The sequence below is a fragment of the Diabrotica undecimpunctata genome, chromosome 1 (genome assembly GCF_040954645.1).
Source record: "Diabrotica undecimpunctata isolate CICGRU chromosome 1, icDiaUnde3, whole genome shotgun sequence".
NCBI classification, from domain to species: domain Eukaryota; kingdom Metazoa; phylum Arthropoda; class Insecta; order Coleoptera; family Chrysomelidae; genus Diabrotica; species Diabrotica undecimpunctata.
The window spans coordinates 13,473,196-13,495,430 of record NC_092803.1 but is presented as its reverse complement, the minus strand read 5'-3'; the positions used below and the strand labels follow the sequence as shown (position 1 = coordinate 13,495,430).

The 22,235-nt window shown below is 34.3% G+C and overlaps 3 protein-coding genes across 4 annotated transcripts in view; 1 reads left to right on the top strand and 2 right to left on the bottom strand.

Moving 5' to 3' along the window:
• The window catches only part of rk (G-protein coupled receptor rickets), an 896,029-nt gene that overhangs the window by 605,110 nt on the left and 268,684 nt on the right, over positions 1-22,235 (top strand). The window lies entirely within an intron of this gene.
• On the bottom strand, positions 231-2,251 carry LOC140437790 (facilitated trehalose transporter Tret1-like). The gene is made up of 2 exons (XM_072527521.1): positions 2,104-2,251; positions 231-1,676 (listed from the first exon to the last, which is right to left on the bottom strand). Exons 1-2 carry the CDS (start codon positions 2,174-2,176, stop codon positions 355-357), a joined length of 1,395 nt encoding a protein of 464 aa, XP_072383622.1. The 5' UTR covers positions 2,177-2,251; the 3' UTR covers positions 231-354.
• On the bottom strand, positions 10,426-12,994 carry LOC140437782 (facilitated trehalose transporter Tret1-like). Its single transcript, XM_072527510.1, has 2 exons — positions 12,848-12,994; positions 10,426-11,872 (listed from the first exon to the last, which is right to left on the bottom strand). The coding sequence occupies exons 1-2, from the start codon at positions 12,918-12,920 to the stop codon at positions 10,551-10,553; spliced, it is 1,395 nt and encodes a 464-aa protein (XP_072383611.1). The 5' UTR covers positions 12,921-12,994; the 3' UTR covers positions 10,426-10,550.

The following is a 22,235-nucleotide window of genomic DNA, read 5'->3' as shown; positions in this document are numbered from 1 at the left end:
TGTAATACCAGTCAGCTTGTCCTTTATTGATACAAATATCTAGTTCCTAACTAAAATTTTATGGCATTAAGCGACAGACTATACCATATTCTAAAAGTATTGCATGAATCACTGTTCCGTTTTACTTAGTACACGCTTTTCAGTTCTTATAACAACCTTTGATCAAGTTCTCCTTCTATATTAATAATTTGTACCATTGCGTTATTTCTAGCAAATATTAAACACAGATATTATAAAACATAATTTATTATTATAAACAATAATATTACATAGTAATAATATAAATATTGTCATGGAAAATAAATACTCTCTTGTGTACTCTGTCGGATTTGTAGATTAAAAGAGCAGCAACCCTTAATTTTTCAAACTTCCTTTAAGAATCAGTTGAATTTCTTCTAAAGTCTTGCCCTTTGTCTCGGGAATAATGTACCGAGATAAAATAGCACAAATGGTATTAGATACAGCAAACAAAAGGAATGGGGCATAAAATCCAAGAAGTGTATTGAGCTGATAGAATATGGTGGTAGTTAAAAAGTTTCCCATACCATAAATAATTATCAATATAGTCATAGCTTTGGACTTGATGCTAGCAGAATACAACTCCCCAAGCATTAGTGTGGGAATAACTGAGATTCCGATGGATGCGAATAAGAGATAGGACATCATGCAGGCTAGAGGGATCCATTTTACGTAAGACAGGTCAATATTTGTGTTTCCATCTATATAGAAATAGGCAGACATTGCATAAAGGACTCCACTAGTAGTTACCATGGATATGGTGTAACAGAAGATCCTTCCGAATTTCTTTACTACAAAAATTACTGCAAATAAGTTTAATATGACTGCTAGTCCCATAAAAACTATCGAAGCTTCTTCGTGACTCATGTTGTTACCTGATTTTTGGAAAATAAATTGAGTGTACGTCAGAAACACTGACACACCAGCCATCTGCTGACTAAGTCTTAAAAATACTCCAGCAGACAGAGCCTTCCTGTTGCTTTCTATCTTAAAAAGATCACTCCAAGTGCCCGATTCTGACAACTGTCTCTCAACAGCATATTTACAATTTTCAAAAATCTCATCAACATTCTTAATCCTCTTTAGAAACATTAAAGAATTCTTTGCTTCTTGTTCCTTGCCTTTCATGATGTAATAATAAGGTGACTCCGGCATGAACCAAAACAGGACGAAGAATAAAACAGATATTGGTAAACATACCCAAGAAGTTGTGGTAACTCCCAAGTAACTTCCCAGTACGTTGATTAAGAACTCGCCCAAAAATAGAGATATAGCCACAGCGTTTCCCCATATTCCTCTCACTGTCGGGTTAGCTACTTCTCCAATATAAGTTGGCAGCGTGGCAAAAAGGCAACCATCTGCTATACCAGAAAAAATTCTTGACAAGTAGAACATATAGACAGATCTCCCTAGAGCAGCACACAACCAACTTCCTATTTGAGGGATTACAATTAAGAGTAAGGTCCTCTTCCTGCCAAGAACGTCTGAGAGTTTTGAGAAAATAGGACAGGCGATTATCAGCGAGACTGGTTGGATAGTATTGAAGTAGGATCCTTCTTCCTCTGTAATATCATAGTTGACTTTATCTTGGGTTATTTTGATTAGAAACGGCGAAGACCATGAGAATAGGAGTCCGTTTGATAAGCCAGCAAGACCACCTGAAATAAACAACAAATTAATAGTGATTTTAATTTCATTATCATTGTTTATTCGCTAAATCTAATTACTGGATATTTAAACAAAGGTTATTGAACATAAATAATGAACTTATTGTCCGTTTACTAAAATAATTTTAGATTTTATAGTAAATTTATATTTAATAAAATTTAACATTGGACATAGAGTTAAATGTACAGAAATAACTATGCACGAAAATATATAATAAAATGGGAATATATAACATAGGAAAATAGTTTTGGCAGTTTATTTACCAACATTCAAATATTAGATTGAAAAGTAAGAATCTGTATATAGAAAAATGTGAAATGCGATATTTAAAATATGAATCTAATATAATAGAAGTAAAAATTAAAATTATTAAACGTATTAAAACTAAGCTTAAACAATTTCAATTTTGGAACTTACCTATCACAATGGCCAATATTTGTGGCCAATTCTTTTCGTACTCCTTAGCGTTAAAATGAAGAATAACACCCATGTTTAACAATGAGACGTAGACCTACTAGTATTAATTGTACTAGAACTGTAACCTCTCTTGCTACTTCTTACAGCACACTGTAATGATACCCATAGCAGTTTCGACATTTATATAGTAACAATTGTTGTTTAGTTAAACAAATAAGACCAACGCATTGTTCAGTGTTTATTCTTAAAAAAATATGATTTAAACTTTAAACAAATATCCCCTACTTGGTTTTCTAATTTTGGATATTTTTACGTCAATATGCTTTTCTCTAAATCTTATGTCTACTACATATAATCTCATGCAAATGTCTCCAGCCGGGATATGCTTTTTGAACAAAAGTTTGTATTGACTTTTGTAGAACCAGCTTTATTATTTTATTTATTTAAAGAAAAATATCAGAATCTCTGGTATTTCATCATCTAACGGGTGACATTTTTGATAAATAATGAAAAAGACACGCGTGGAAATCATGCAATCACAATTCGAACGCCAGTATTTCTGGTTTTTATATTCATTGTTATACTAACCCCAGTAAAGCATAGATTCTTTTATATTGCCTTTATTTTTTGTCTCTTAAGGATCCATAAATTTTTATTGGTAGTTTAACATCTTATAATAAAAAAGCTGTTCTTTTCTAAACCTTCTGAAAGTGATGTTGCCTGAATTTAATATTTCTTTAATTCTATCCTGTGTTATTTTTTAATTTATTTTTCTGCTACCAATTAAAAAGATATGAGGAGGTGTCAATCAAAATCAATCATGTCCATAAAAATCAAAAAATGAGTTAGCAGCTGTTTCATAATATAAAGAGTGAATCCTATTCTATGGTGTTTTCGGTTTCGGTTAAAAAAAATCATGTCCTGTTTAAAATGAATACACAATATTAGGTTCCCAAATCAAATGAAATCATGTCCACAGTTGGTTTCAATTATACCACCACATGTCCATTCAGCTAATAGGAGTGCCCCGATTTGGTCACGTGATTTGACCATGTCAACACATTGTCTGTGTTTTCCCTCTAGGTTATGTCGATAGCGAGTATTGAGTTTGTATTGCACTGTGGTTTAATTTTAATATTGTAGTAGTTTTTATTAAATAAAATTGAAATTTTCCATGGATGAAGAAAACTTAGTGAGAGTGGGCGATGCCAATGAAGGATCTCGTAAAAATAAAAAGACTGTGGATAAAAAAACTAGAGCCAAGCTTAAGCAATACAGTACTCTAGTGGGATGTCGTGTGTTTGTTCCATGTAAACACATGAACAAAGGTATGAAATGTGCATTAGTTAGGCCTATAGAGCGCTATTTTTGTTCGAAATATCCTCTACAAAATACCTGACAAAAACACGCAAGATAACACCATTGCCAGTTGGATAAATCAACGTAACATAAAGCGGCGAAGGCCTAGGCCTACCTCTGAAAAATCAAAGGCTAAAAGTTTTAGTGTACAATATTCTATACTTTCATCAACCGGTAAAGTTATACCTGTGTGTAGGAAACTTTTCATGCATATTACCATGGTGAAGGAAACAAGATTGACTAATATTTCTAAAAAGGTGAAAGAGGGAAAGGCGGTTAAGGATCAGAGGGGTGGCGATAGGAAGAGTCACAAATCTGCTGCGAACAAGGAATCAGTCCGCCTTTTTTTGAGAAATTTAAGAGGAAAAGAAAGCCACTATAATCGAAAAAAATCGAAAAGGATTTATCTTGGTGCAGACTTAAACATTAAGAAGTTGTGGCTAATATACAATGATTCTGTACTTGATAATCTTAAAGTTAAGAAATCTATGTTTAGGAGAGTTTTCAATGAATTAAATATCGGATTTTCATCACCAGCTTCTGACGTTTGCAGTACATGCAATAAAATAGATCTTCAGCTGAAAATTGAGAAGGCTAAAGCTGTGAAAGACTTGGTAGTGATCAACCAATTTATGATGGAGAAAAGAATACACAGATTAAGAGCTAATGCTTTTTATGGGCTCTTAAAGAAAAACAAAGAAAATGAGGTTACTTTCTGTTTTGATCTCCAGCAAATTCAAGCACTTCCCAAAACTCCTATTCAAGACGCGTTCTACAAAAGACAATTAAGTTTTTACTCTTTTTACATTGTAGCATCAAACGCACAAAACTTGCAGAAAGGGGTGCGACCGAAGTTTCATCTGCACTTATAAATTTCTTGAACTCCGCTAATTTTTCTAATGTAACAAGACTGAATCTGTTCTGTGATGGGTGTGCCGGTCAAAACAAAAACAATGCCGTTGTTCACACATTAGTGTATTACTTAGGATCAGTGCAAAATGGTTTAAAGGAGATTGTTCTAACATACCCTGTTCGCGGGCATAGCTTCCTCCCCGCTGATCGGGTGTTCGGAAGGGTTGAAAAGTTACTCAGGAAGCAGCTTACCATTACAACAAAGGAAGAGTACTACAATGTATATAGTTCTGTTGGAGAAGTACGGAAACTTGGAGAGGATTGGGGATTAATTGATGCTAAAAGTTTGGCTACACGATTTAAAAACATTGAAATGATATCTGAAAAGAAGAGGATTTTTGTGAGGAAAGAGAAAGCTGTCAACCGCAATGGACAAGAACTTACTGTTATCAAAGTGAAATCGGCACAGAATTTTAGGTTTGAAAGTGATTTTGAAACCTACAACAAGCCTCAAAAATAAGGCTGGCATTCTGCAAGGTCGTTCTCAACTCCTGTAGAGTCACTTCCACTGAGCAATATAGTGAAAGCAGCTAAGAAGAAGGACGTGGAGACGTTACTTGTGAAAATGTATGGTGATGACTGGCAGAAACATGACTTTTTATCTTGGTATAAGACCATAATAGTGGAAGTCCAGAACGACGAAATTGATGCTGACGAAGTGGACGAATCCTGTGATTGTCTAGAACCTGACATTTAAACATTTATATTTTGTGGAAAATGTCGTTGGTAAATGTTAGCCATTTTTCAAGATATTTTTTGTAACAATACAATAGATATTTTAAGTAATATAAGAGTTTTTTTATCAACCCCTATTTACAGGTTTATTTATACCTTCAGATTTGAAATATTTACTAAGAGTCAGTTAATTTCAATAAATAAAATGATATATGATAATTTATCCGATTTTTCATGTAAGGTTATTTACTAATACGTTTTTTGCGATTTCCCTAAAACTTCTTAAGGTGGACATGATTGATTTTGATTGACACCTCCTCATATATATGGTAAATCCGCTCGATTTTTGCACATTGTCATCGTTCGTAATATAGGAACTAAACTAAAACATTATGTGAGCCAAACTTAAGGTCGGTTATAAGAATTAGAAAATGGCTAATATTGGAATGCTCGTTTTATACTTCTCTTTTGTTTTATTTATTGCGTTTTAAAAATTGGGTATACATTTATGAACTTGATTTTCCAATTTGTGAAAACCTACGGGTTGTTCAATAATAGTAAATAAATATTTAAACCGTAGTACAGTAGACTCCCTCTGGCCGGTTGACCAAATGGCAACTTAATGCGATGTGCAGGCATTTTAATGAGAAAAATTAAGTAAATACATACATATATAAAACACATGTACAGGAAGGTTTATATTACTAAAGATCACGGCGTATACAGTTGAAAAATACTATTTATTTCTATGTACATATATGTATACATATTTAAATATTTTACAAACTTGTTTTAAAAAAATTGGTAACTTTCTTCTGTTTCTTGACATTAAATGAATTTTTAAAAGCTATATCTCTCCATTTTTTAAAAACCAAGACGTCTATTGAAGATGGCCCAGTTTGTTGTTCAATATACTTCAATGCCACCTAAATTGCAGCCCTCGCTTTGGTGTGGCCAACCTGTTCCTCTCCGCCAACATCATCATCATCAGTCTCCTCATTTTCCGCAAGTTCCTCATCACAGTTCATCTATTCTTCAATATCTTCGGCCTACAATTGGACATTTTCGGATAACGTTTGGAGATCTTGAAGAATGGTGGTAGAATTATCTTCTTCGTGTGATTGTTGACACTCAACAAGTTCCTCAATGTTGGCTCAAAGTTTTCGCTAGGACTAAACGAAAGTAGAAGCAAGAATTTTTTGGAAGGCTGAAGCTAACATGTAAATTACGTCCTTTAAGTTAATTTTTTTGATGATATTAATTAAGATTTTCACTGATGATATTAATAAGATTGAGATTTTCACTTTCAGCGCATTGTAAAATTTCGGACAGTAATTTACGTCTGTATTGTCTTTTTAAGCTTTCAATCATCCCTTGATCCATCGGTTGCACCAAGTTTGTCACATTAGGAGGAAAAAAGATAATTTTTATGTCATCTGTCTCACATATTCGGTTTCCAGGATGAGTTGGAGCATTATCCAGACGTAGAACTGCTTTAGTGGGAAGATTTACTCTCTTAAGATGGCGCGTTACTCTCGGAACAAATTCACCCACAAACCATTCTTTGAATAGATCAGCGCTCATCCATGCTGATTTTTGTGATCTGTAGAATACGGGGAGGAACGATGGATGTAAATTTTTAAATTCACGCGGTTTAGCGGACTTACCAACAACGAAAAGAGGAATTTTGTGTGTTCCTGCTGCATTTGAACAAACAGCAACTGTAATGCGCCCTTTATTCTTTTTAAATCCACAAGCCGATTTTTTATGACTTCCCAAAAATGTTTTTCTGGAAGCATTATAAATTGAAACCCGTCTCATCCATGTTATATACTTGTTTGGGTTTTAATTTTTTCCATTTTTACAATTTCTACAAACTTGGAGGTAAAATCAGTTGCACCTGAAGCGTCCACGGACATGTTTTCTCCACTTACGTGTGCATAATTAACTCCGTGACGTGCCCTCCAGCGAGTCAGCCAACCTTCACTTGCAATAAATTCGCCTCCGTCTATAATTTGGGTTTTTAAATTATATACCTTTTATAAAGGATTTTTAATAAAAATTTTTTTGTTATATATGGTATACAGCCAACTACAGGAATTTAGATTCCTTGTGGATTTAAAAAAAGAAAATATAAAGAAAAAGAGCTACAGAAGTATAAAGAAATACAACGAATAATTAAGAAAAAAATCAAAACAGCTAAGGAAATCTATTTGATGAAACAATGTAAAGAGATAGAAGAACTAGAAACAAAATATGATATGAGAAATATGCACAAAAAAAATAAGAGAAGTGACTGTAATGGGTCGAAATAGACAGCAAGGACACATAAAAGACAAAAAAGGATTACTATCAATAGATTTACCAGAGAAATTAAGCCGATGGGAGGAGTAGTTAGAGAACTTTTCCAAGATGAAAGAGGTAAAATGCACAAAACACAAGAATTAAATCCTTTAGAGAGACAGAAGATCACGATAGATGAAATCAAATATGCTATCAAAAACTCTAAAGACAATAAGGCAGCTGGTATAGATGAAATACTAGTAGAACTGTTAAAACTGGTGGAAGAGGATAACTTGGAAGTATTGGCAGATTTATTCAACACGGTTTACGATACGGGAATAATACCACCAGAGTGACTGAAGTCAGCATTTATAACCATCCCTAAAAAACAAGCAGCAAAAGAGTGCTCTGATTATCGAACACTGAGCCTCATGAGTCATACTTTAAAAGTACTGCTGAAACTAATACATAAGAGAATATACGAAAGGCTAGAGGAGGATATTAGCGAGACGTAGTTCGGGTTTCGAAATGGAATGGCTACTCGAAAAGAACTATTTGCCATCAACATATTGATTCAGCGATGTCGGGATGTAAACGTTGATCTACACTTGTGCTTTGTTGACTACGAAAAAGCTTTCGATAAAGTAAGACATGAAAAATTAATATCAATACTTATGAACAAGCGCATTGACAGTTAAATCATAAATATAGTGCAAACATTAAATTGAAAACAAAGTGCCGTAGTTCAAATTGATGGGCAACACTCAGAAGAAATGAAGATCTGTAGAGGAGTTAGACAGGGATGTGTTTTATCGTCACTTTTGTTTAACTTGTATTCTGAAGAAATTTACCAAAACACGCTCAATAACATCAAAGCGGGAGTTACCGTTAACGGAAAATTAATTAACAACTTACAATATGCAGACGACACTGTGATCATAGCAACGAGTACAGAAGATCTACAACATCTTATCGAAAGCATTACAAAAAAACCACAAAATATACATCACCTATGGACAATCAATGGTAGCATGATAGAACAAGTAGAAGAATATCCGTACTTGGGAACTCTGATCAATGGAAACCAATGATCATACTGCAGAAATAAACAGGCGAATAGAGATTTCCAGATCAACATTTATACGAATGAAGCCACTCCTAACTTGCAAAAATCTAAATTCGGAGATCAGACTACATACCATTCGCTGTTATATATCTTCAATATTATTATATGAAGCTGAGACTTGGACATTAAAAAAATGCAAGTTAAAAAGAATCGAGGCTTTCAAACTCTGGTTATACCGCATAGTAATAAAAATATCATGGACTAATAGACTTTCAAATAAAAAAGTACTGGAGAAGGTTGGTAAAGACACAGAACTAATCACCACTATACAAACCAGAAAACTGGAATACCTAGGCCACGTGAAGAGGGGACCAAAATATGAAATTTTGAGACTCATAGTATAGGGAAAGATTCAAGGAAGAAGATCTGTTGGCCTAAGGCAGAACTCATGGTTGAAGAATCTATGTGATTGGTATCAATGCAGATCGATTGATTTGTTTAGAGCAGCAAGTTCAGAAATAAAAATAGCCATTATGACTGCCAACCTCCGTAGAGAGACGGCACTCTAAAAAGAAGATATCACTCTCGTCTTCAGCTAGAATAATTTTGTCGTCAGCGATGTGTATCGTGTGCAATCTCTCGTCTTCGATTGGAATGCCCATATTGTAGCATTTCCTTCTTCACACTGAGAGCGCCTCATTAAGAACCAGCAATCTTACCGTTAGATTTTTGTGAAGCTGTACTGCTTTGAATTCTTTTTATTTATTCCATGTTTTTCCATTGCTACAGAGAAAATTGAAAGTGGTACACTATCGTATGCCTTTTTCAGATCTATAAAGACTACATGAAGTAAAAAGTTGTAGGCTAATCTTTTCTAACCTGCTTTAGAAAAACATGCTGTCTATACAGGATCTGCCTGCATGCACGCCATTTTGTTCTTCTACATATGTCATCTCTTTTTGAATTAAATTTTTTATTATTTTTCTATAGAGTCTTGACTCCCTCTGTAGTTTGAACAATTTCTTTTTGTTCAAGGTTCTCTTTAAAAGATGTCAATTGTGATTATAAAAAAATAAATTATCGTCTGTAAATAATCAGCATAAATATTCCGCTGTTGGTAAACAGTCAACAAATTCAAAAATCTAGAGCTATACATATCTAATTCATAATGTTATTAGCTCATGGAGCTACTGTGAAGGGATAAAACAACGGATAGCAAAGGACAGATAAGCATCTATTAAGATTAACTTGATTTTTAAAAGTCGAGACATAGATCTAACAATAAAATGTCTCCTGCATATTTCCGGTTTGTCTCATCGAATGTGTGTTGAATATTAATTATAGAATATGGATAATGGAGATAAAGGTTTCAAAGAAATTAGCTACATCATTGCTAAACATGATATTTAGACTAGTAAGAGCTGTACATTTTAATCGTGTTTATAGAATTGATCTTCCGATTTTCATTACGGGATTTTACAAAAGATACTATATCAACTAATACTTGATAGTTGATAATAATACTATAGAAAACTAATTGACTGGCGCCCACGAGAAGGCAAACGCAGCAGATGACGACCACCAACACGCTGGATGGACGACATTTGACGAATATCCAGGAAATGGCAACAAGAAGCACAGAACCGTGAAGAGTGGCGAAAACTGGGAGTGACCTATGTCCAGCAGTGGACAAAAGAGGTTGCATGATGACGATGATGACTGTATCAACATCGAGAATTTTTAGTCAAACCAAACTTTTTTGAAGGTGGTAAAATTTTGGACATATTTCATGTGATATCAGTCAGCTTGTCCTTTATTGATACAAATATTTAGTTATTAACTGAAAAATTTATGACACTAATAGACGGTCTTAAACTATACCATATTCTAAAAATACTACATGGATCACTTTTCCTTTTTACTTGCTACATGCTTTTGAGTTGTTATAAAAACCTTTGATCAAGTACTCTTTCTATATCAGTAATTTTTACCACTGCATTACTTTTAGCAAATATCAAACACAAATCTTATAAAACATAATTTATTATTATAAATATTAATACTACATAGTAATAAAATAAATATTGTCATGGAAAATAAATACTCTTTTGTGTACTCCATCAGATTTGGATGCTAGAACGGCCAGCAACCCTTAGTTTTTCAAACTTCCTTTAAGAATCAGCTGAATTTCTTCTAAAGTCTTGCCCTTTGTCTCAGGAATAATGTACCGAGACAAAATAGCACAAATGGTATTAGATACAGCAAACAAAAGGAATGGAGCATAAAATCCAAGAAGTGTATTGAGCTGATAGAATATGGTGGTAGTTAAAAAGTTTCCCATACCATAAATGATTATCAATATAGTCATAGCTTTGGACTTAATGCTAGCAGAATACAACTCCCCGAGCATTAATGTGGGAATAACGGAGATTCCGATGGAAGCGAATAAGAGATAGGACATCATACACGCTAAGGGGATCCATTTTACGTATGACAGATCGATATTTGTGTTTCCATCTATATAGAAATAGGCAGACATTGCATAAAGGACTCCACTAGTAGTTACCATGGATACGGTGTAACAGAAGATTCTTCCGAATCTCTTTACTACAAAAATTACTGCAAATAAGTTTAATATGACTGCTAGTCCCATAAAAACTATGGAGGCTTCTTCGTGACTCATGTTGTTACCTGATTTTTGGAAGATAAATTGAGTGTACGTCAGAAACACTGATACACCAGCCATTTGTTGACTTAGTCTTAAAAATACTCCAGCAGACAGAGCTTTTCTGTTGCTTTCTATCTTGAAAAGGTCACTCCAAGTGCCCGATTCTGACAATTGTCTCTCAACAGCATATTTACAATTTTCAAAAATCTCATCAACATTCTTAATCCTCTTTAGAAACTTTAAAGAATTCTTTGCTTCTTGTTCGTTGCCTTTCATGATGTAATAATAAGGTGACTCTGGCATGAACCAAAACAGGACGAAGAATAAAACAGATATTGGTAAACATACCCAAGAAGTTGTCGTAACTCCCAAGTAACTTCCCAATACGTTGATCAAGAACTCGCCCAAAAATAGGGATATAGCCACAGCGTTTCCCCATATTCCTCTCACTGTTGGGTTGGCTACTTCTCCAATATAAGTTGGCAGCGTGGCAAAAAGGCAACCGTCTGCTATGCCAGAAAAAATTCTTGACAGGTAGAACATATAGACAGATCTTCCTAGAGCAGCACACAACCAACTTCCTATTTGAGGGATAACAATTAACAGTAAGGTCCTCTTCCTGCCAAGAACGTCTGATAGTTTTGAGAAAATAGGACAGGCGATCATCAGGGAGACTGGTTGGATAGTGTTAAAGTAGGATCCTTCTTCTTCTGTAATATCATAGTTGACTTTGTCTTGTGTTATTTTGATTAGAAACGGTGAAGACCATGAGAATAGGAGTCCGTTTGATAAGCCAGCTAGACCACCTGAAATAAACAACAAATTTATATTGAATTTCCTTTGTCATTTCTAATAATAAATAAAACAAACATGAATAAATTTAAATATGCAGAATTCTTATAAATTAAACTACAATAAAATATAAAATAACAAGATCATCTTCACATGGAGCTGGTTGGAGTTTAAGAAAATCGTTATCTCTTTCATCATCAATATTTGGTTCAAGCTTGTGGAAAATATCTAAATATTATCAAAACAAACACACTTGCATAAGTTTTGATTTCCTATAATGTTAAAATAGTTAATAATAATAGTCTTCCTTTATACCGCCAGTGCTGCTTTGGGATTATAGCAGGGTAGTCTCCTGTCTGTTGGGACTACGGTGTACAAGGAAGATAACAGGGCCAGTGCTACACTTTAACCGCCTATTTAAACCTCTGGGTTTACCCAAGGTACTCATTTTATTTAGACTTAAGTCGACCTGGGGCCTGTAGATATTTAAGAATATCTAGATGTACTCGCCGGCGCCGGCGCTAGGAATCGCTATCCGGCTCTTAAAAAAATAATCCAATATTAATATAATTTTTTGATATAGTTACTACCAGTTTTCTGTCTCTTCTGATTAGTTTTAGATTGTTCAAACTGTTTATAGATTATATGTAATAAAATTCTTGAACACACGAGAAAGTTATTCCTACTGCTTTAGTTCTTGGCTTCTAAACTGGGCAAAAATCATCAACATTATCGATAAAAATTTAATAGAACAATTTACCTTTACATAAAATATTATAATAAATCTAAATTTAAGGTTTTATTAAGATTAGTTACGTTAAGATGACATAATCACTCATACGTAACTCCTGAAATTGAGTTGAATGTGAAGACATTATATAGATTCCAATGTTTTTAAAACGTGGAAAATAAATTGTATCTAAAATATTGATCTTATAGGATAGCTATAAAAATAACAATGACTAAAAATATTTGACTGCGATACTTACCAATAACAATTGCCAATATTTGTGGCCAATTCTTTTCATACTCCTTAGCAGTAAAGTGAAGAATAACACCCATTTTTGCAGTTGAAAAGTGTACCTACTAGTATTATACTAGAACTGTTACTTCACTTGTTACTTCTTGAAGCGAACTACAATGATGTACATAGCCAGGTTGGATATTTATATTAAAAATATTACTGTTTATTTAAACAAATAAAACCAATGCATTGTTCAGTGTTTAGTCTTTTGAAATATAATCTAAACCCTGATCAAATATCCCCTACCAACACTTTCTAATTTTGGTATTCTTTACGTCAATTTCTTTTACAAATATCTAATATTTGCTATATATAATTCCTTGCAAATATCTCCAACCGAGATATTATTGTCTCTGAATAAGTTTGCATTAGCGTTTGCGACAATATCTTATTTATTTTATTTATTTAAAAAAAAAGCAAGAATCTCTGATATTTCATCATCTAATTGGTGACACTTTTGATAAAGGACAAAAAGGACACACGTGTCCTTTTTTTTTCATTCAATCAACCATCAAGGATTATTAGCGGGCAGACATTCACGAACTGTAAGATACATATGATTACATAATAATACTTTTCAGTTTGGTTATATAACAGCAAATTTACTAAGATGTAAATTGGAGCTGGAAGGTCAGATAATAGAGCAAATGATGGAGTTTAAATATCTAGGCATCACATTATCTAGCTACGGAAAGCTCGAAACCGAAGTGGAAGATTAAGGAATAAAGCAAACGGAGCCGCTGGCTGCCTAAATGGAACAATATGGAGAAATAAAAATATCGGGAAAGAAACGAAAGGCAAAATTTACAAAACAGTCATCAGACCAATAATGACATACGCGGCAGAAACAAGACCTAACACAGAGAGGACAAAAAGGATGTTAGAAACAGCAGAGGTGAAAACACTTAGAAAAATTGATGGTAAGATACTATGGGAAAGAGCTAGATGTACAGATATACGATGTAGATGCTAGGTGGAGAACATCAAGAACTGGGTAAGAAATAGAAGAGTAGAATAGAATGATCATATAAGCCGAATGACAACAAATAGAGTAGTAGAGACGGCAAGAGACGATTGATTCCCCCATAGGAAGACAATCAGTAGGAAGACCACGAAAACGATTGAACAACAACTTACTGGAGGCACATTGAAAAACAGACAGTCATGTCTATATAAAAAGAAGAAGAAGAATTTGGTATATTGTTTAGTTATTTTAAGATAATTTACTAAATATGTTTTTTAAGAGAGCACATTTTTTAAATTGTCACTAAGAGCACACGCGATCCTTTTGTTCTGGTATACTGGATACTAGATAATTATAATATATTTCTCCTGTAATTGACTGTTATACTTATGTGTAGGTAGAGTATACCCTATTCGGAGTAAGTTTATGATGACTTGGTCTTTTCTATTACTTGGTAAGATAAGTGTAGTTCCTACTTGACCTAGGCATTGGTCTCACTTGGTCTCATTTAGCATAATTATAGCCGCTTCTTTTATTTTTCTGTTTTTACCATCTGTTTCTTTTAGGACGACTATACTTGCAATCATAACGAAAATTATGTTACAAAAACTATGGCTAGAATGTCTTTCATGGGATGATCCCATACTTGAGCATTTAGCGAAAAACTGTTTACAGTTTAGAAATCAACTAGAAAACTTTTTCTTCTTCTCGTGCCACTCCTAGCGGAGATTGGAAATCATCATGGCCACTGCGACTTTGTTAGCAGCGCGCCTAAAAAGTTCAATCGAACTACACCCGAACCATTCACGTAGATTACGAAGCCACGATATTTTTCTTCTTCCCACACTTCTTTTGCCCTTAATTTTGCCCTGCATGATATTTCTTAAAAGTTTGTACTTTTCACCTCTCACAATGTGCCCCAAGTATTCCATCTTTCTAGTTTTTATCTCATTTAGAATTTAGAAATTCGAATAGAATTTTTAGAATCTTTTGTCTAAAGTTTGGAGTACTTGCGTGTTAGTGACGCGGTCCATCCATGATATTCTGAGAATGCGCCTATAGCACCACATTTCGAAAGCTTCGATGTTTTTTGTGGTCAACTGTTTTAGTGTCTAAGCCTCTACTCCATACAACAGGGTAGAAAAGACATAACACCGCAGCATTCGTATTCGTAACTTTATATTGATATCACGATTGCAAAAGAGTTTGTGCATTCTATTAAAGACTGATCTAGCGATTTCTATTCTACATCTAATCTCTTTTGTTTGATCAGTATCGTCTGTGATCCAAGCACCTAGATATTTATAACAGGACACACGCTCAATCGTTGCATTGTCTATTACAAGATTAGCTCTGATGTTCTTTGATTTCGTGATTACCATAAATTTAGTTTTTTTTTCAAATTAATTTTCAAGTCGTAACTGTTACAGTATATATTGAGACTTTGAACGAGATGTTGTAGTTCTACTAGCGTTCCCGTTAGGAGAACCGTATCGTCAGCATACCTTATATTGTTGATCGTCTCACCATTTATTATCAGACCAAGATCTTCTTCCTCGAGTGCTTGTTCACAAATAGCTTCACTATACAGATTAAATAAAAGTGGCGACAATATGCATCCCTGCCGGACTCCTCGACGGATTTGAATTTCTTCTGTTAGCCTACCCTCAACCTTCACATTTGCTGTTTGATTCCAATATAGGTTGCATATAATTCGAATATCTCGGCTGTCTATATTTTTCTTTATTAGAATTTGTCTTAATGGTTCATGTTGTACTTTGTCAAAGGCCTTTTCGAAATCAATAAAGCAGGTGTAAATTTCTTGGTTCATGTCTAAGCATCTCTATGAGAGAACGTTCATTGCAAACAGAGCCTCCCTTGTACCCAGCCCTTTTCTTTCTAGAAAACTTAAACAATTTAAAAATAGATCGGCATGTTATATGTTCTCGTGAGGTCAAAACAGAACTTCATGGATTTTTTGACTGCTCAGAAAGAACGTATGGTGTATGCATATTCATCAAATCTACCGGTTTTTTAGGTAGGTACGTCTTATTCATTTTTATAATGTGCGAAAAGCAAGGTTGCTCCTTTAACACCAGTTACCTTGCCGTTTAGAGCTCTGTGCGTCTAAACTATCGCATTTGACCACTAAGGTCAAAAATTCATTAAATGTGCAATTTAACACGTGTTACTTTTGCAGATATTTCTCCATAGTACCTAGTTAATTTAAAACATCAGCCATCGTATTAAAGACGTTTGTTAGATCAAGCAGCAGAGAACCACTTGGTTTGTGCAGTGGTGTCATGAGCCAGTCAAAGACAATCCTGCAGATCTAGTGTCCAGAGGCGTAAAATCGGATATAATAATAGAATGCAAGTTATGGTGGCATACACCAGAGTAGCTCATGCAAGACTCCAAGATAATTGGCCAAATGTACCAGTTGCTTTTACTGAAACAAGCGAAACGGGAGAAAACATAAAGATTTTTACTAACAAGCTTGATGAAACACAGAATAGGTAATTATTTTAATTTGAGCGTATTTCTAATATTTCACGTTTAAAAAGAACCGCTTCATATGTATTCAGATTGATCTACATTTGTAAAAATAAGCAAAATAAGAACCCTTTTTTATGGAAGAAATATATTCTGCGTTTAACCGTATTCTAAAACTGTGCTAGTCACAGTAATTTTGTAATGAAATTAAGCGTTTGAACCAGAAAGGGTCTCTCGAGAAAACTAGCAAACTCATAAATTTATCTCGATTTCTTAATGACCAGGGCTTCGTGAAAGTAGGCGGGAGTTTAAAGCATTATGAGTTTGCGTATAACAAAAGACTTCTTCTTCTTTTCTTCTAATGACGCTACAACCCTTTGTGAGTCTTGGCCTGCTTAACAATGTTTTTCCATTCTGCCCTGTGGGATACTTTCCTTTGCCACTACCTGATGTTCATGGTTCTAAGATCCCTCTGTACGTCGTCTATCCATCTTTTACGAGGCCTTCCTCTTGTTCTGTTTTCTTGGGGCTTCCATCTCTGGAATACTTTTACAGCTCGATTATCTGCCATTCTTTCTAGGTGACCAAGCCAGTTTAGTCTTTGTGACTTTACAAATCTAACAATATCTGCGCTCTGCATTAGTTCATTCAGCTCGTGGTTCATTTTATCTTAAGGTTACAGCGGTAATATTTGATCATTCACACAAGGATATTATGCATGCTGGTCGTCACCTTTTTTTTCTGCAATAAGAGAAACTTTCTGGACATTATCAGAAAGAAATTTAGCACGACGTACCGTACACAAATGTGTAAAATGTTTTCGTTTAAAATCTAAATCTATTCAGCCAGTAATGGGAGGCCTAACTACCCAGCGTCTCGCAGGTGGGCTACCGTTTATTATAACAGGTTTAGATTATGCGAGCCCTTTCTTAATTCGCGATAGAAAGGATCGAATTTGTAAACTGATAAAGAGTTATATGTGTCTTTTCATTTGTTTTTGTACAAAGACCATACATTTATTATTAGTTGCGGAACTTTTTAAGCATGCATTTTGGTTGGCCTTTACAATATTTATTGCGCGAAAATGCAGGCCTCAAATGATAGTTTCCGATAATATAGCCAATTTCATAGCAACTAGTTTTAAGTTAAAGGCATTAGGAGAATTTTTGGAGCAGCACACTTCCTCGATAAGAGAATCCATGGTAAAGGATAATATTTCGTGGACATTTTATACCTCCATATTCTCCACATGTTGGCGGACTGTGGAAAAGCGAAGTAAGAACAGTTTCACATCATTCACATAGAATTTTGGGAAACGCGCAATTAACGTTCGAGGAATTTCTACACATAATTTCATCGGGAGACTACTTACCACCAATCTAGATCCATATCTGCGTCATATTCCAGTTAATCGGCTCAACAAACTTCAGCATATTCAATAGCTTTCTCAGCATATATGGAAACGATGAAACAAAAAATACATCTCTGAACTACAAAAACGTGCCAAACCCACGGTGGAGTTGCGGAAAACGCATTAATGCTCATAAAATGGGACAATTTACCTCAATTAAGGTGGAAGTTGGTGTAGCTAGAGTTTTCAAGATAAAGGCAGACAATGGTATCATCACTCGTTCTTTTTCCAAGGTGTGTCTGTTGCCCATTTCGAACTAACTGCATTTCAAACATTTGAACAGTAAGCGTTAGCAGTGTCTATGGAGATATTTCATATGCAAAGATTAACATTACGCCAAAAAAACCAGTCAAGAAACGAGTCGTCGGGCGAAAACAAATCCAGAAACAGAATTTGAAGACCACGCCGATGAGTAGCGAAACACAATTCTTAGCGAGCAAGTCCTTTTTCACACGGGGTTTTTGATTATTTACCAACGGCATATATCGAACTGTAAATCAAGTAACATTCAAATTGCCTCGTCCAGCTGCGTCTTGAATTAAAAATAACTCCAAGAAAGTTAATTTCGTTAAGGTAATAAAGATTTTTATTACATATATTTAAGCAAGCTTTGGAAAACGGGAATTAAATCAGCATGTTACACGGGATCGGACCAACAGGCCAAAGATCGCCAGAAAGATCCTGTAAAAGATGAAGTGATCAACGGCATTCAGTGTCACAAATACCACTATATCTCAGATCATTACAGTTGGCGCTACACCCCTCCGTGAGCCCTGGCCGGTCTTAAAACATTCTTCCATCCTTCTCTGTCAACTGTCTGTCTTATTCATTCCCTAACTCCAATCTCCCTTAAATCCTGCACATCGTACAGATATGTAAGTTTAGGTCGCCCCCTTCTTCTTTTTCCAACCGACCTATTTAGCATGGATATTTTAGAAGGATCACTTTCATTCATCCGTATATCGTGGCCCACCCATCTCAGGTGGTTTACTTTAATGGTTTCTTACGATATCTGCATTACCAAATAGTTTTAAACTAGTAACCCTTCAATAATCCATCAGTTTTTTAATTTTTACTCATATGACTTTTATGGGCATAATTTTTATTTTATCATGTACGACGAAATCACGTTAGGTATAAATATTGATAAAACTATTATAATACATTCTTTAAATATTTATATAGCATTAAAATAATCGTAAAATAAATATCTCCGATAAAGAGTTACTATTTTTAGTAAGAACCGCGTCAAAGATTTTTCAAACTTAAACCCTGTATACATAAATGCATAATTCTTTTTAAATATCTCCAGCAAAGACGTTATTCACAACATAAAGCTGTTATAGTTTGCTTTCTATTTTCATAAGGCTTTAGGTATTTGTTTTTAAATACTTAAAAAAAATTATGCACTGTCAGTTTCATCTTCATTTTTATTTAAACAAAACCAAAGCTAGGATTACAGACAGATGTCACGTTCGCTCTCCTAGACAAGCTGGTAGTTGGTATTTATTTTGTTTTCGTTTGTTAATAGATAGGTACAAGCATTTTATCTGGTTAGACGTCTCTTTTGCTGCTCATTTTTTATCTAGGGCCATATAAATCCATCTCGAATTTACTTACCTTTTTGGACATCTTAGCATATTGTATCAATTCGCATTATATTTTTATGGTATATACTCGTAATTTGTAATAATGTTATTTTATGTTTGTTATTTTTGCCCAAAAGCGCGACTGGGGAGTTTTTAATTTAGCTTTGATATTTCATTATTATCTCTGCGTTTATCCCTTTGCGGATCATCATTCCTAATTATATTTGTGCATAAGTTTTTATCTTGGGTCATACCTAAATCATTTCCCGTCACAAAGATGTTCTACCTTAGCCCTTCTCACCAGATCTTCTTTGCTCTTCCTCTTCTTGTGCTTTTAGGAATTCTTTGTCTTAGGTCATTATCCTTTCCACGTTAAAAATTCTTTAACCATTTGGACCATACCTCTCATTTTGACATTAATTGATGCAATCCCTAGATTTTATCTATCTATTCTTAATTTAACCCTTTAACGGCGCAATGTTTTTTTGCAAAAAAAGTAAACTAAACATCAGATATATTGGTCAAAACATTTTATTAAACATATTGCTACAAGTAATTTTCTCCAAATATATGTACTTTCTTTAAACAATATTGTTATGTTTTGGTAACGCTAGCCGGCTTTGGAATATAAAAATTATTTAACAAGGAAATTATAACTGTTGGCTGTGAAACATTATGTTACACTCAAGGCATAATCCTGCATCACATTTGACACATATAGTGCTAATACTTGAACTACAACCTTCTCTGGCAGATCGACGCTACTTATTGGCAATGTTTGCCAACAAATGGTCTGCTCTGTCATATCTTAAGTTATCTGAAACCCTATTGAAAGATAAAATTGATTTAACAGCCACTGGCCTTCCAGCACCTTTTAAAGCCATGCCATATTTTATCAGATAGGCTTGAGCAATCTCTGAATTGTAGTTGGGTAAATTGTGTTTGATTTTTATACTTCTTGGATATACACCAAGCACTAGTAGCCAAGTAAAAATTGACCATCACCACTTTTTTCTACAAATTGAAATCTTGTATCTGGATATCTGCTGACGTGACATGTAGATGCTACTGTCACTATGTTATTAATCATTTACTTTACTAATATTATTTCATCTTCTTTGTCGATAACAGACATCATGTCTCCTCTTTTTTGGATCTCGAAATCATGGTTTTTAGGTAACATACAACTTGTAGGAGTTCTATTTTTCCTTATAGTTCTCGTACCATCAAGGGGTTACTCTTTGCTTCAACTAACATAGCAAATTAACGCTTGTGAAAAGATTGTCGAAGTAAAATGTGAACGGGAGCTTTTTGACATCATCCGAAACCTCATCCAACCAAGAAGCAGCACATTTTCCACTATCACATACTACTTTATTTTTGTCCTAGGTTCCAAACATTTTTCTTTGTTAACTTGATTTCATCACACAATTAAGTTATAACGATAAGACTACCAAAGAGAATTGAAATACTATTATAAAAATAATACCTCAATCAACCATGGGAGCTTATCGTCTATGCTTCGCCTAGCTCAGTATCTCAAGTGTGAGTTCGTCTTGTATTAAACTAGGAATCAAACCATGAACCCCAAGCTGATAGCAAATAAAACAATTTTTAACTAATCGTATTTATTAAAAATAGGAAACAATCAACCCTGCCAATGCTTTACAATGAATACAATGTGAATGATACTTATGGCATCGATGGCATCAATGGGCTACTTGTGTGACCTCCCAATTAGACGATTAGGTCCTTCTGAGAGCTGCATTCCATATGTGTGTGTGTGGCCTCCCAATTAAGTAGTTAGGTCTTTCAATAAAGTCAATAAATCTTCATAATACAGTCAGTAAAATGTAGAATACGGCCAATTAATACAGCCAATAAACCGAAGAGGATTCTGCAGACCATAAAATAAAGCTTATTATAATTCCTACCTTCTTTTAGAAATTTTAATTATAGACCAAAAAACATATCCCACTATGTTTCCAAATACCTACTATGTTTTTATTCTACTTACTAAGTTTAAAAACTTTTACCTTAAGAATTTGTTTGTTCTAAATCCTTTTCTTCTTTCTTCTTAAAGTTCCATCTCCTATCGGAGGTTGGATATCATAACGGCTATGGTCACTTTGTTGGCTGCTGCTCTGAAAAGTTGTAGTGAACTACAGTTAAACCATTCTCTAAGGTTCTTCAGCCAGGAGATGTGTCTTCTTCCTATGCTTCTTCTTCCTTGGATCCTTCCTTGCATAATAATTCTCAGAAGCTCATATTTTTCTCCTCTGGTTATGTGACCCAAATATTCTAGTTTTCTTCTTTTTATGCTGTTCATAATTTCTAACTCCTTATTTAGACGTCGTAGTACCTCAGCATTGGTAATCCTTTGAACCCACTGGTTTTTTAATATTCTTCTGTAACACCACATTTCGAACGCTTCTATTTTTCTTATGTGTTGTTTCTTCAATGTCCAAGCTTCCATTCCGTATAGTAAGATAGAAAATATGTAACATCTTATAGCCCTCAATCTAAGATGCAACTGAAGGTCTCTGTTGGTAAACATTGTCTTCATTTTCACAAATGCTTGCCTTGCAGTTTCAATTCGGACTTTGATTTCTCTGCTTTGGTCATTTTTGTCATCAACCCAGGTTCCCAGATATTTATATGTCTCTACTTTTTCTATTTGGGTTTGCTCTATCATTAATCTTTCATTTCCATGTTGCGTTTTTGAGACAATCATAAATTAAGTTTTTCTCTTATTTATTTTTAGTCCGTATCTAATGCAATAATCGTTAATTCTATTTACCAATTCTTGTAGCGATTCCAGGGTGTCTGCCATTATAACGGTGTCATCAGCGAATCTTATGTTATTTACTATTCTTCCGTTTACAGAGATTCCATC

Bases quoted from the DNA above. Each gene is read 5' to 3' on its own strand.
- LOC140437790 (XM_072527521.1), bottom strand. From the start codon at position 2,176: ATGGGTGTTATTCTTCATTTTAACGCTAAGGAGTACGAAAAGAATTGG. The intron at 1,677-2,103 runs GTAAGTTCCAAA...TGTTTATTTCAG, and splicing joins AATATTGGCCATTGTGATAG to GTGGTCTTGCTGGCTTATCA.
- LOC140437782 (XM_072527510.1), bottom strand. From the start codon at position 12,920: ATGGGTGTTATTCTTCACTTTACTGCTAAGGAGTATGAAAAGAATTGG. The intron at 11,873-12,847 runs GTAAGTATCGCA...TGTTTATTTCAG, and splicing joins AATATTGGCAATTGTTATTG to GTGGTCTAGCTGGCTTATCA.